Genomic DNA, 14,058 nt, shown 5'->3' with positions numbered 1-14,058 from the left:
AAAAAAAAAACTGACTTCAACTAATTTGGGAAATGGGCTATAGTCATTGTTTAAAAAAAAAAAAAACAACAACAACCAAACTTGACTTGCCAACTCTTATTTTAAAGACATGGTTGCTTTTGAAAAATATAAAATTTGATTGGTGCCGTTGGATAAATATCCTTGGATGCACAGTTTATTCATTAATTATAAGGGGACATATGACTTCATAGAAGGTGAAATGAGGAAATCCATTTGTGATACAGCATAAAACAAACATGTCAAAAAAAAAAACTGGAAAAATGATGACAGAGAGGCTGCAATCTGGAAATGAAAGCATGCCAATTTATAATCTCAGGAAATTAGTCCATTAGTGAGACCACAGAGGGCAATGAGTGTTTAAATAATAAAAGATAAAGCAGAAGAACAATTTTAATTAGATTTGATCTGACCTAGATAAAAAAAAAAGGAATAAAATCTAGCCAACCTAGAGACAAAGTACCATCTTGGCTTTCTAGAAACAGATTTAATACAGTTCTTATAATGAATACTTGGCAAAAACTTTGTATGACATTTTAATACCAAATAAATTATTCTCTTAAATAAAAGCCATACTTCTTCTTTCTTTTTATTTTTTTCTGAGGTTGGGAAATAAAAGATAGACTTCCAAGGGGTGCTAAAGATCTGTAACTTAAAACATTTTTCTAGAGAAGCAGACAAGAGGTTACAAGATCTTATAGTACAGCCAAGTGCAGACAATTGCTGTTGTTCTGACTGGGGACTGAACCCAGGGGTACTTCACCACTGAGCTACATCCTCAGTCCTTCTAATTTTTATTTTGATACAGGGTCTCACTACATTGATGAGGCTGTTTTTTTTTTTTTTAAATACCATTTATTTATTTGCTTGTTTGTTTATTTATTTAATGTTGTGCTGAGGATTGAGCTTGCATATGCTAGGCGAGTGCTCTACTGCTAAGCCACAACCCCAATCCCATCAGGCTGGTTTTGAACTTGTGATCCTTCCTACCTCAGCCTCCAAAGTTGATCAAATGAAATATCGCTGCAAGTAGCAAACTGATAAACAAATTATTTTCTAGGGTCTAGAAACACCAGTTTTCAGAGCCTTCATGATAAGCAAACGAATGAGCAAGTCAAGTATAACCATGTGGAATGTTGTAGACTGGGGTAAACTCGAGAACAGTGCCTGTCTAAATTTTAAAAGATATCATGTGGCCAAAACAAAGACATTGCAATCAACTGGATCCTGTGGTAGCCAGCATAAAGCCCCTGTTTGAGATTTCTGCTTGGACAAGTCACCTCCCTTCCTCACCTGAAGTAAGCCTAGCTCAAGGGACACTTGTTATCTATTACCTTGGATTTCCTTTCTTTTTCTACATTCCTCAGATGCTACATAATACACGAATTTTGTTGGAAAACTCAGTGCTCACCATTTTTGAAAACCAGAGTTAAAATCTGTGTTGCCATTCTTGCATAGGACATATATGTCTAGAGTTGTGGTTAAAAAACATGTTCCTTTTAGAACCTCAATATTTAATATAGAAAAAACCAGAATTGTTCAGGCAAAAGGGGGAATGGGGCAGCGGAGGAGAGTGAAGCCTAGGGGCCCTAGTTTGTCCTCCACCTGCTTGCTTCCTTTTAAGGTACCCCCAGGGCACTTTTAGGAATGCTGGGGCTTTGGGGAAACCTGAAATCCCCTCGGCTAGTTACTAATTCTTAGCTTTGCCAGATATACATTAGAATCACTTGGGAACTTCAAAGAACAAGTTTGAGCTTCATCTTAATCTGTGTGTGCATGTGTGTATATCAAAGTTTTCTAGGTAATTCCGATATACAATGAGATTAGGAACCACTGGGCTACATTGTCTGTGTACAGCCTCATGGTGTGCTACTAGTTCTTTTTTCGGGTGCCCATAAAAGAGGAAAAGGTCTCTAGTTAAAAGCTATCAACAAAAATGCTGTTTGGATCATCCTATTTCCCAAAAACTCAGGCAAGATTTTCGAGAACTATGGAGATATATCCAAATGCTACACTGAAAATACAATACCACCCCCCATCCATTATTTCCTCAGGCAAATGACAAGAAGTCATCTGTTTTCACTGGTTTCTCCCTTGCTACCTAATACATTAGAAAAATAAAACAAAACTTCCTTGTCTTATAAATAAATAAATGTACTTATTACATATACAGATCATCCCAAGCAGATGAAGAAAATCAGGTCTTGGAATAAAGTACAAGGGAAGGTAAATGTATTAACTATGGAGATCGTGCTCTTTTGCCACTTGAGAAAAGACTTCTCAAATTTAATGGAGGTATGATTTGAAAAATCAGATTTGTTGACTATTTACTGTTTCAAATATGATATCAGCACAAAGAATCAGGAAAAACTTATCTGAAGGATGCACTGTTGAGCCCTGTGGTATTGTGGGCACCATAACACACAGTCAGATATGAATTCTTGGATGAGAACATGCTGATTCTTTTGTTGGTTTCTTAGTTTAGTGGAAATGATGACTGTTTTCTATAAGCTGACTTTAAGTCTCCCAGCTGCTAAAACGACTTCATGGCTTGCTCTGAAATCCTTTGTAATTGCAGCTTAAACACATTGTATCGTAGCTTAAATTCATTCTTACAGAGTAAAATCGCATCCTCTATCTATGCAGTAAAACATTCCAAGCCCTCCAAAGTCACTCCAGGGATCCAAGTTTCACTTTTTCCTTTAAAAAGACATTTTACCCCCTTGATAGAAGAATATAAACAAAGCCACAGCCACTCTATTATAGGGAAACACCACTGTCCTGTAGCTGAAGGCAGATGGTTCTGTCTATCCTCCTGTCCCTCCCTCCTTCAAGCCAGAGTCTCTGGTAGTTTCCCCACCAAGAAAAGGAAGAAAAAATATACAAAGGTCACCGTGACAACCATGATGCGCGGTTTCATAAAATAGATTATTTCAGTTGAACAAATACCTGGCACCTTAACAACTTCCCATAGCAGTCTGGAATTTAACTTTGCAGGTTTCTCTACTAAATCCTGGGGTTACTTTTATTTTATCCTAAGTCTGAGTCTTGGACACAGACAATTAATGCTTTAAGGACACTAACTGTGGTGAACATTTTATTGAGTTTATATTTATCATAATTTCTCCCACCTTGTCTTTACTCCCCTCTCCATCCTCCTAGCATTCCAATCCTATGATTATTAATGTCTTCCAATCAGGTGACAGGAAGCATCTAAACTCCTATCTTTGGACACTTCATCATGCATTTTTAAAATTATTATATTAAACCACTGGATGAACTGACAGCAGCTATGGGCCTATAGACAAAAGGATTAAGACAAACTAAAAAGGTATGAGCAGATGAATACATGTGTAAAAGCTGAAATAGATTTCAAGTCTTTCACTCTTTTTCAAATTGTTTCCATTTTTGGTCAACAGCAACAGTACTAGGTCATTTAACAATAAAAAAGCCATTAAATGTTCCCTCAAAGGGATTGTGTTGAGCCTCAGTGATAAAGCACTTTGCCTAGCAAACTTGAGGCCCCGGGTTCCATTCCCAGCATTGGGGGAAAAATCCCCTTAGCTACATGAAAGTTAACTTCAATTTCTAAAGTGTGGCTTAAATTTTACTCAGAGCATTCTAGTAAAAGCAGCAGCTTTAAAGTCAAATCCCTACAGGGGCAAGGCAGGTAAGATGAAAGTGAAAGGGGAGGCTGTCAAGATAAAGGAAGCTGTGGCTGGGATGAAGCGGGCTGCAGCTACTCAATTCCAGCAGCTGGCTGCGACATGAGAATGCAGGCCCTATCAGAACTGCCATTTTTTCCAACAAGGCTTGACATCCACATTTTCATACGAAATATCTGAATTCTAAATGTTGGCAAATAAATAAATTATCCTAAGAAGCACTACGTAAAATAAAAAGCAAAAACAAAAACCACATAATCAACACTACACGAGTAAGCCAAACAAAACATGTTTACATAAGCTAAATCCAGCCTAGGTGCCAATAATTTACAACTTTTAGGAAACAGATCAGAGCTTTTGGTAAGTGGCATTTTGTAAGCCCAGACCAGGGAAGAAGGGAATAGGTGGGGTCGGAAAGGAGACAGTGTATGGGAATGATACTAAAAATGCCCATCCAGGACACTCCACAGCCTATTCCCCCTCAGAATAACAACACAACAAACATTTAACCATTTCTTGTTTTTCTTGAATTCCATTCCCTGGCTACCACTCCTTAACTAGACGTGGGGCTTGATGAAGGTAGGAAACTGGATTGTCACAGAATCCTAATGCTGAGGAGGGGCTGACCAGCTAAAAAAATAACTCAGAAAAATGAATTAATTCAACAAAAATTTGCTACTGTTTGCCAGGCATTATTCTGAGGAACAAAAACAGATGTAAACAAAATCTATGGAGTTTATCTTCTAATGGAGGAAACAATAGATCTAAAGAATAAGGAAGCTTATGGCAGGAGGTGATAAGTGCTGTGAGAGAAGGAGCAACAGAGGCTTGTGGTGACGAGGTCAAGGCAGGAGCACTACTACCCTGAATAAGAAGCTGATACCTGAGCACAGACTTGAAGGAGGGAAGGCAATGACACCCAGTGACATTCCAGGAGGAAGGATCCTCAAGGCAAAGGCCTTGGGCAGGAGCATGTGTGGGGTGTTTAACAAATAGTGAAGAGCTCAAAGTGGCGAGGGCACAGCAAGAGAAAGCACAAGTATAAGCAGACTACAGCCAGAACTTTGGTTCTTAGTCACAGTAGGTACAGTCTGACATACATTTTCTAAGGACCACAAAGGACTACTGTGTTGAAAACAATGTCACAGATAGAATCAACAAGACCAGCGGGAGCTGGGGTGTAGCTCAAGTGGTAGAGCGCTTGCCTAGATATGTGTGAAGCCTTGGGTTCAATTCCTAGCACTGCAATCAAAAAACAAGCCAGCAGTGGTGCACACTGGGAAGGCTGAAGCAACAGGACCACAAGTTAGAGGCCAGCCTCAGCAATATAGTAAGATGCTGTCTCAAAACTTAAAAATAAAATAAAATAAAATAAGAAGGTCCAGGGATTTAGCACAGTGGTAGAGAGCCCCTGGGTTTTATACCTAGTACCAAACTAAACCATACAAAAACCTAAGACCAATTAGAAGGTTATTAAGAAGACCCTGGAGAGTGACAAAATTTTAGTTTGGTAGCAGTGCTGGCAATAAGGGGTGACTAAATTCTGACTATGATGAACGTACAGCCAGAACTAACTGACAGATGTATGTGTATATTTACAGAATTTAAATGAATCAAATAGAACTTTGTGTTTTCAGGGATATCAGGGTGTATAAAGACCCATGTACTTTCTCTTATTTTCTGTTTTGATTACATCAAAGTATAGGGAAGCTATAATGAAGGTAAAACTCATCTCCCTTTGAAGGGCTTGGAGGCAGAATTCAGTAGCAGTTAAACCACAGTTCTGACTTCACACCCACTAGGATGATTATTACTGAGAACACAAACTTACTTCCCTCCAGAAAACAGCAAATACTGTGAGGAAGCAGAAAAAAGAGAAGCCCTGAACTCTTGGAGGGAATGTAAAATGGTATGGCTGTTTCTTAAGAAATTAAGCATACAACTACCATGTGATCCAGCCATTTCTCTTTTGGGTACTGATCCAAAAGAAGTGAAAGCAGGGACCTGAATGGATAATGGTACACTCATGTTTAACAGCATTATTCACCACAGTCAAAAGTTGAAAGCAACCCAAGTGTCTGCTGATGGATGAATGGATAAACACAATGTGGTATACACATAGAATAGAATACTATTCAGTCTTAAAATGAAAGGAAAATTTGACACATATTACAATATGAGTGAATCCTAAAGACATTATTCTAAGTTAGCTAGTCACAGAAGGACAAAAATATGATTCCATGTACATTAGGTCTCTAGATTTCAGAGAGACAGAGAGAGATGGTGGCTACCAGAGGCTAGAAGGTGGGAGAATGGGTACAGAACTTCACTGGGGAAGATGAAAAAGTTCTGGAGATGGACAGTGGTGATGGTTAGAAAATCTTATGTCATGTGTACTTTACCCCAAAATAAAAAGGCAAAGTAAAGAGAATAGTAAAATATACTCTGGCTACCTCAAAAAACAGCAGAATCCCTCAAACACAACAAGCTCTGGAGTCAGGCTAACGGACATGTATGGACTCTCTGCCTTGGACAAGTTACTTGACTTCACTGATCTCACCTGTAAAATGGGAATAACCCTACCGCAAAGAGTTGTTAAAATGAGATAATATTTGTGAAGTTCTTAGAACAGTGCTTGGCACAAGTTAAACACTCAATAAATACCAGCTATTATTATTTGCACAGCTGAGGCACTTTCTGAGAAATAAGAAACAGAGACCTCAGATGATCCAGGAAGTAATTTATTCTATTTAGTTATCATTATGGAGACATACGTATAATCTTTATTCACTAAAGAAACTACACAACTGTAGGGCATGGCTGCCCGCTTCCCGGTCTTGGGGCCGCACATGTGGCTGGGATGGCTCCTGGTGATCAGCCAGGAGGCGGTGCTGTGGGTGGTGACAGAAAAGGCAGACCACCTACAGGATAGGTCCAGGCCTCTTCCGCTGCCCTCGTGGACAGCTTGTGCCTTCCCTTAGGGAGTATGGGATGGGTGTACACGTGAACCTGCTCCACCCTTCTGACCTTTATTCTGATTGGCTTCTGTGCAGTAATATAAGCTGTGTGTACTTCCTCTATAAACGAGATCCGTCTCCCTGGTGCCTGATTGTCCTCTGGCAAGGGAGGGCTAGGTGCGGGCTGCCAGTCCTGTTCCGGGCGTGCTTTCCCGGCTTCTCCTGCTGGTCAGGAGGAGACGGGGGGGGGCTAAAAACCCCGACACACAACAACTAGGGCTCTTGTGGAGTCTGATATAATTAAATTCACATATAAGATACTGTGAAGATAAACCAGTTCTTCAAAATGTCTCAAGTAATTTGAGCACTAGTGTATAAATGTTCACATTAATCCCACATTAAAGAAGTAGGATAAATTATGAAACCACATCCTAATCCAAGTCTTTGCATTAGATTAGCAATGGAAAGAATTAGGTAATATGGGTGTCAGATATTTATTATCAGATATTTATTAAATGTTTACCATGTATCTGCCACACAAACATAAATACTGAATACATTTACACGAATATTAAATGCATGTATGCAAGAAAGAAAAGCTCCAAAATGTCTTTTTAAATTATAGTACTTTATGAGGCTGGGGTTGTGGCTCAGGATAAAGCGTCAGCCTAGTGCAAGTGAGGTATTGGTTTTGATCCTCAGTACTAATACAAATAAATAAAATAAAGGTATCGTGTCCATCTACAACTTAATTTTTTTAAAAATTATAGTACTTCAAAAATGTTTTCTATTAGGCTATTTGATTAAGAGTGCTATCCTTGCCATAAAGGGCAGAAAACTGATGGTTGTGAATCTACAGAAAATGAAAACTGGAGCAAAATTCAGCATTGTAGTTCAGCTAACACATCTGGTTAATGATGGTCATTAACCCAAATTATAATACAAAAGAAAACAGCTCAAATTTGAAATTACAAAATTGATATTATTGTAATAATCACAAAGGCTGGTAAACTTTTAGAACTGGTGTGCATGGCAGAAATAGTCATAATTTCATTTTCAACTCTGGTCTTTCAGTGATCTGAATTTAGATGTGCTTCATGAATGCTTGCAGTTAAATAAATCCCAGTTCCTAGAGATGCTAATTAAATCCCATTATATATCAATTATACCATCACAACCCAAACTGAAACTGGACAAAGAGAAAAATCATGGTTTTTGATTTACTTACTTCAAGAAAACTAAAAACAAAGAAATTATTTATGTAGCCCAAATATAATGAGACAACTATATTAGAACTTGACTTAAGCAGCATAACAAAATCTTGACAATTAAAAGGAAAAAAAGTATCTTGCCTTATGCTTAAGAAACCATCTGTATAGCTACTTCCATAGCTACAGCTGTGATAAATATAGTTAAGAAGTGCCCCTAAATTTGCTCAGTAAAAAGATTTTAAGCTTTGGATATAAGTATGATCTAATGTGGAGTTTGAATATCTGAGGTATCCTAAAGAGTCTGCCCACTTTTCCTTCAATAAACACATCTCTTTACAGTTCAGAGATATGTACCCTCTTGCCTGTATGTCTTCCATAAAGACTCTTTACACCTCAGACACCTGTGTACCTAGTCTGAAAGCCACTGTTCTAAAATGAGCCAAATGTCATTAAACACACATTCAATTAATGTTTAGAATGATGTAAAACCATGTCAGCCAGAAGGTAATGTTATGTCATGCTTTTATTTTTTCTATACAGCTAAGGGGTCTCCATGCACAGAGACATAGAAGAAATAGGTATAAAAGTTAGAATTTGGACATTTGGTTGCCCTTTGATAAAGGATCAAACTTCATTGGAAAGCGTTAACAAACCTGGATAGACATACACCAAAAACCTACGTGGCTCGTAATTTAATTCTATGAGTATATTTTGTCTAAATGTGCAAATTGCAGAAAGTCATTTCCAGTCCATTAAATACATTTATTTTGACACAAAAAGAATTGCTGTGATATTAGCTGTCTCCCATAGCCTGAATGTAAGCTCCATGCAATTCTGGGTTTCAGATTCCAATAAAGGATTACAGGTTACCTTGGTGCATTAGTCAGAATCCACTTACATTTTTGACCACAGGACTAGGGCCAACTGGATGAAGAATAATTTCTCTGCTTCTGCCAATACTAGCAACTGTTGTGAATAAATGCATCATAAGAAAAGCAAACTAGATCTTGGGAACTCTGACTGGTGAAGAGTAATCAGGGGGTAGGAGAATAAGTAATCCTTTCAGATGCCGACTTTTTAAGCTTGACTAGATGAGTAAAAGTTTTTGTAACAAGTTCTTTGAGCTCTGTAGACTGCTCCCTAGAGTACAAAAGTCATCTTGCTTACAAAGTACTCTGTTTGCCACCGCTTTTACAAGGACCATTTGAAGAATTAACACATTAAAGGTCCCACCACACTTTTCATCTTAAAGAAGAATGATTTAAGAGAAAAACAGATGCAAATCTATCTTAAGGGAGAAGATATGATGCCACTTGGAAAACATTTATATTTGTAATAATCAATATTTAAGAGACACAATATTTGACAATGGTGATCATTCTGATCATACTATTACACTACTCCTGTGAACCGCATAAGCCAAGTTCAAAGGCTAAAAATGATTTCAGTTAAGATGTAAAGCTCAAGTATAGAGTCTTCTTGTGACATAGCCAAAACATTAACAATATCAAACACCACAGTTACTGATTTAAACAAATGTGCTCTAATGAAATCCTCTATGTAACAATTCTATTTCCTATACTCTTAGGAGAGACCCCAGTGTTCCTGTATTCTCTCTGAGCTCCTTCTTATTACAGTAGCATTCTGGTATTGCTAAGCATATGACCATGAGCATTATAAAAGACATCCACCAAATAAAATGGATAATATATACTGAGATGCAAAAATATGAGCCATCCATGAGTACCTCTTGAGTTTTCTGCCTTAATTGACTGTCCATATTCCCTGGGAATCAATGAATGCCTAATGTAATCTCCACCTTCATTTTAAAATGAGATGTTTAGATGGATGTGGTGGCATACACCTATAATCTCAGATACTCAGGAGGCTGAGGCAAAAGGATTGCTGGGACTCATGGGTTTGAGTTTGTTCTTACAGTAAGACCCTCATCTCAGAAAAAAAAAATGGCAGTGGGGGTCATGAAAGTGAGACTTTTCAAGTAGGGTATTTTTACATGTCAAATGAAGAGATATAAATTAATATGGAAAAACAATTAATGGAATGGGAAAACCAAGAGCTAATAAGACTAACTTAGCATGATGACTTAGAGAAAGAAAGAATATGATTTCTCTATTTGAATTTGTAGTACTTGACAGAAATGCCCAATCTATAACATCTAAATAGTGGTAGTCTTAAGAACGTACTGTTTACAGTCACTGCTAGCTTCCCTTGTCCAAAAAGCTTTTTTTTCCTAAGACACATTCTATAAGATCCTAAAGAGTCTAATAGATAGCACTAGGAATGCTGAAACCAACACTACCTACTCAGACCTATTTTGCCAAGAAATAGGCCATTTATCTTATTGGGGACCAGTCATTTCTTTCCTCTTCTGAAACTATATTACTTTTATGTCAACAGGGCATAATTTGTACATTAAAAAAAAAAAACCCAAAACCAAAACAACTCCCCTAAAACCAAATTTTCAGATTATGATTGTCTATCCTTGATCACTTCATACTACAGAAGACTATCAATAGAAAACAGAGCACCTCAACATTACTGATAATGCCAAAAGGGAAGAGAATACCTTTTTAATGTTTTGTAATGGAATCCAGCAAAAACTGTTCAAATAATTACTAATGAATAGAAACTAAGAAATTTACTTGAGATGGAGGTTGACGGGGAATGAAAAGGATGGGGAGAGAGCAGAAGGAATGATAGGTGGTTTGTCTTGGAGTTTGGCAGGGCAGAGAATTAGTGATTTTAATTTGTAAGCACTGACTCTGACTTCATAGTCTCAGATTTGCCTTTTTAGTGCACTGACTTAACTTGTTAAAAAATGATCCATAAGTGTATGTTTGATTAGAATTCAATGTGGAGCCAGACTTCTTCCTTTGTTGCATTATTTTTTGACTTGTAAGAGTTTTTATGTAAGGGAGTTGATCATAATGTATGAAACTTAACATTTAGAGTTCTAAGAAAGACCGAAATATCAAATAACCAAGTTAAATTTGGTCTTGGTTAGAACATACAAAATCTCTTATGGAAAAGAAGGAAAATAGTAAGCAGTAATGTTTTTAGTAGATGATAGACTTCTAAAATCACCAGCTTTCTTAGTACTTGAGAGAAGATAATGAACATGTTGAAAACATCATGCAACTGAACATTTCTTGCAATATTATCCTTCCTCAATCACTTAAAGTCATTCTCTAAGGCACTCGCTATAAAACTGCCTCAAAAAACACCATTAAAAGGAAAGCTTCCAAATCCACAAGAGAAAAGAAACACTGGAAAATGAAAGACAAAGGAAGTGAAAGGCAAATAACCAACTGATAGGCACAGCAATAGTTAGGTGAAAAGAAACTTGATACTATACTTTGGTTTTGCATTTTTGTATTCTTCAGTGTCTGTATCCTCGTCCTCTGAGTACCAATTATCTCCTCTTCCTCCAGCCAAGAGGCCCCTGGCCGCCAACAGTCCTGCAGCATTCCCATAGCCAGTATATTTCAGCAGGCTATCCACTGCAAAACAGAACAGGGTTTTAGACAGGAGTTTATGGGTGCTTACCATCATCATCAACCACTCACACCCAATGTAGGGAGGGGGTGTGTGGAAGTGGTTATGCCGAACTTTCAACAAATTGTTTTATATGTTTTGAGGACTAAGAGCCTTTTTTTTCAGAAAAAGAAACTTAACAGCTGATCCAAACATACTTTTGGCAGAAGTGGGGCCTCTGTGACTGCTAGGTCACTGGTAAGGATCATGCTGCAATAATAAAGTTTCTGATCTTAAATCTTACATTTCTAAAATTCAGTTTAAGAGAAATCATAAGAAACTAGAAATAATAAAGGTCAAATTTGGATTTTACCAATGGTATGTAATGTATTCTTTGTAAGAATAGGAGGTAAAAGGTGTAAGAAATAAGAAAATTAAGGATATTAGTAAATAAGTTAGTCTAAAAATTAATATACTACTCTAAAAAAAAAAAGCAACAATATGTAAACACAAGAAGCCCAATGAGAAGATAGGTCCAGAGCTAGATAGACAAGGTTCCAATTAGGACTCTACCACTTAGTTGATCTTGGGTAAGAGATCCTGCAACCAACCCACTTTTCAAATCTGTAGGAATGAAATAATAACCATCTACTCTACAAGTTAATACCTGCAAGGAATTTAGAAAAGCATCTGGTTAAATTCATTCTTTTTCTCTAGTAATACTGGGTAAAAGAATTATTTCAGGAACACCCCCCGCCCCCCAAAAAAACCCAAACAAAAAAACACCCAATGACTCTCAGTGGATGCTGGATAGGATTACATTAGAATTTAAAGAGGCATCATGTAACCTGAAAGCCCTCTGAATAAATCTGATATGCCCCATCTTGTGACCAGTGGGTCCCCAAGATAAAGTGAGTTAGATAAATTAGTGAATCAGTAAACTAGGGGAAGAAATCAAAATTCAGTGTATATAGGTATTTTTAATATTCTTGGAGGTCAGACATGAACTTAATGCATGTTCAGATACAAAGCCATTGATGATTAGATCACAGATTTAAACCAACATAGCACTGATGCTCTCACTGCAAGCATTGCTGATAAGGCTTATTTTCATTTTTACTTTTTTGTGCTGATCCCAAGGCTGTGTGTATGTTAAACACATGCTCTATCACTGAGCTACACTCCAGCCACAATCTTACTATTTTTCCCCCCAGGCTTATTATTATTTAAATAAATAAGGATATTTAATGCTTCCATAAAAATAATATTCACTGAAATCATTAAAGTCTAAATTGTGGCAACACGAATAAATGGTTTAAATGAAATACTTAAAAACTAACAGCAATTTAAAATGACACAAAGCATTTAACTAAAGATTAAAATAGTTTAAGAACACAAACATGATGAAAGTCCAAATAGACTAAACAAAAGTAAATATAATTCCAAATAACTGCTTTTTTATACAGAAAATCCTTCTGAAAGCCAGTTAATAGTAAAAATGCCTGATATTTTAGTGAAAATATTTATCGTTCTTTCACTGGAGCAAACATGTGCCAACTCTGTGACAGGCAGTGTGGGTTACAAAGATGATTTAAGACACACTTTGCCTTCAAAACAGTTAAGGCCGCAGCCAATAGTTTAAAAGGCAAATGAACTTTTATTAAAGAGATAAAATATTTGAAAGTGGGGGTGAGAGGGAGAAAAATGGAATGCAAAATTCTCAATGAGAAGCACTGATGGAATGTTTGACGTTATTTTTTAGTCTATTTTTGAATAAACTATAAAATATCCTATTTGATATTGGGAAAGTAGAAAAGGAAAAATGACTGACCTTGGATATTAAGGTAAGCTGCTAAGACAAAGAAAAGATTTTCTGGTGGTCCTAAATGTACTCTCTTACACACACACACACAATTTATTCTTTGTCATAATAATTATCCATATAGTTATATAAAAATGTTACCGAAATGAAATAATTCAGCATTTTGGCAGAAAATTTCAAGTAGCATTTCACTACTCTTTTACCAGGATGCTAGAGGGTACTTTACGAACAGAGGCGAGCAACCAGGGCAGCACAGTGAGAGCTACATAGGTAGTCAAGAAGAAAAGAGTGGCAAAACCAATCTCCCCAGATACCATTCTCCTTTCTCTGTATAGATGTTTTTCTTTCTGGTCAAATACTGCAACTTTTAGATATCCATACTAGTAGTTTTCTCTACCTAGTGTCCTTATTCCAGAGTCGCATTTCTCTATTCCTTATTCCACATAACTGCTCAAGACATCTTTGTAAAACATGATTCCTTCCATTACGGGCTAAACTCAAATTCCAAAACAGGGTCTAAAGGGCTCTTCATTTGGTGGCCTTTGCCTCTTTTCCAAATTAATCTCGTATACTGTAGACTTCTCACATCTTGAACTAGTCCCCCACCTCCCGGAATCTACTAGTTATTTTCCCTTTCTTTGTATTCTTTTGCAAAGACACTCTCTGACTTTCACACTCCCTAATCATTCCTTCAGTCAGGCTACCATGTTACCTGGCACATTTCTCTCTTAGGGAACTTACTACAGTATAATGAAATTATTATTTTTTTTATATGGAGAAATACACAAGATGGCATACGTTCTAGACTGGATTTATAGAGAGCACAAATACTGCTCTTTTATTAAACATTTATGGGGCATTCACTTTCTGTAAGGTTCTTTGTTAAGCAT

At 37.0% G+C, this 14,058-nt stretch overlaps 1 protein-coding gene across 8 annotated transcripts in view; it reads right to left on the bottom strand.

The window, feature by feature from the left end:
• The window catches only part of Ric8b (RIC8 guanine nucleotide exchange factor B), a 117,629-nt gene that overhangs the window by 16,243 nt on the left and 87,328 nt on the right, over positions 1–14,058 (bottom strand). For all 8 annotated transcript variants that reach the window (XR_009225436.1, XR_006848505.2, XR_006848507.2 and 5 more), the window contains one exon: positions 11,228–11,372. Coding sequence is in view for 5 of the 8 variants with exons in the window: in XM_046429330.2 (XP_046285286.1) it covers positions 11,228–11,372 (145 nt within the window). In the remaining 3 variants the exon portion in view is untranslated. The remainder of the gene's footprint in view (positions 1–11,227; positions 11,373–14,058) is intronic.

Source organism: Marmota monax, unplaced genomic scaffold (assembly GCF_021218885.2).
Source record: "Marmota monax isolate L192 unplaced genomic scaffold, Marmota_monax_Labrador192_F-V1.1 WCK01_AAM20220418_F8-fsc00051, whole genome shotgun sequence".
In the NCBI taxonomy this organism is placed as follows: domain Eukaryota; kingdom Metazoa; phylum Chordata; class Mammalia; order Rodentia; family Sciuridae; genus Marmota; species Marmota monax.
Note: the sequence above shows the minus strand (reverse complement) of the source record. Positions and strands in the feature narration are given on the sequence as shown.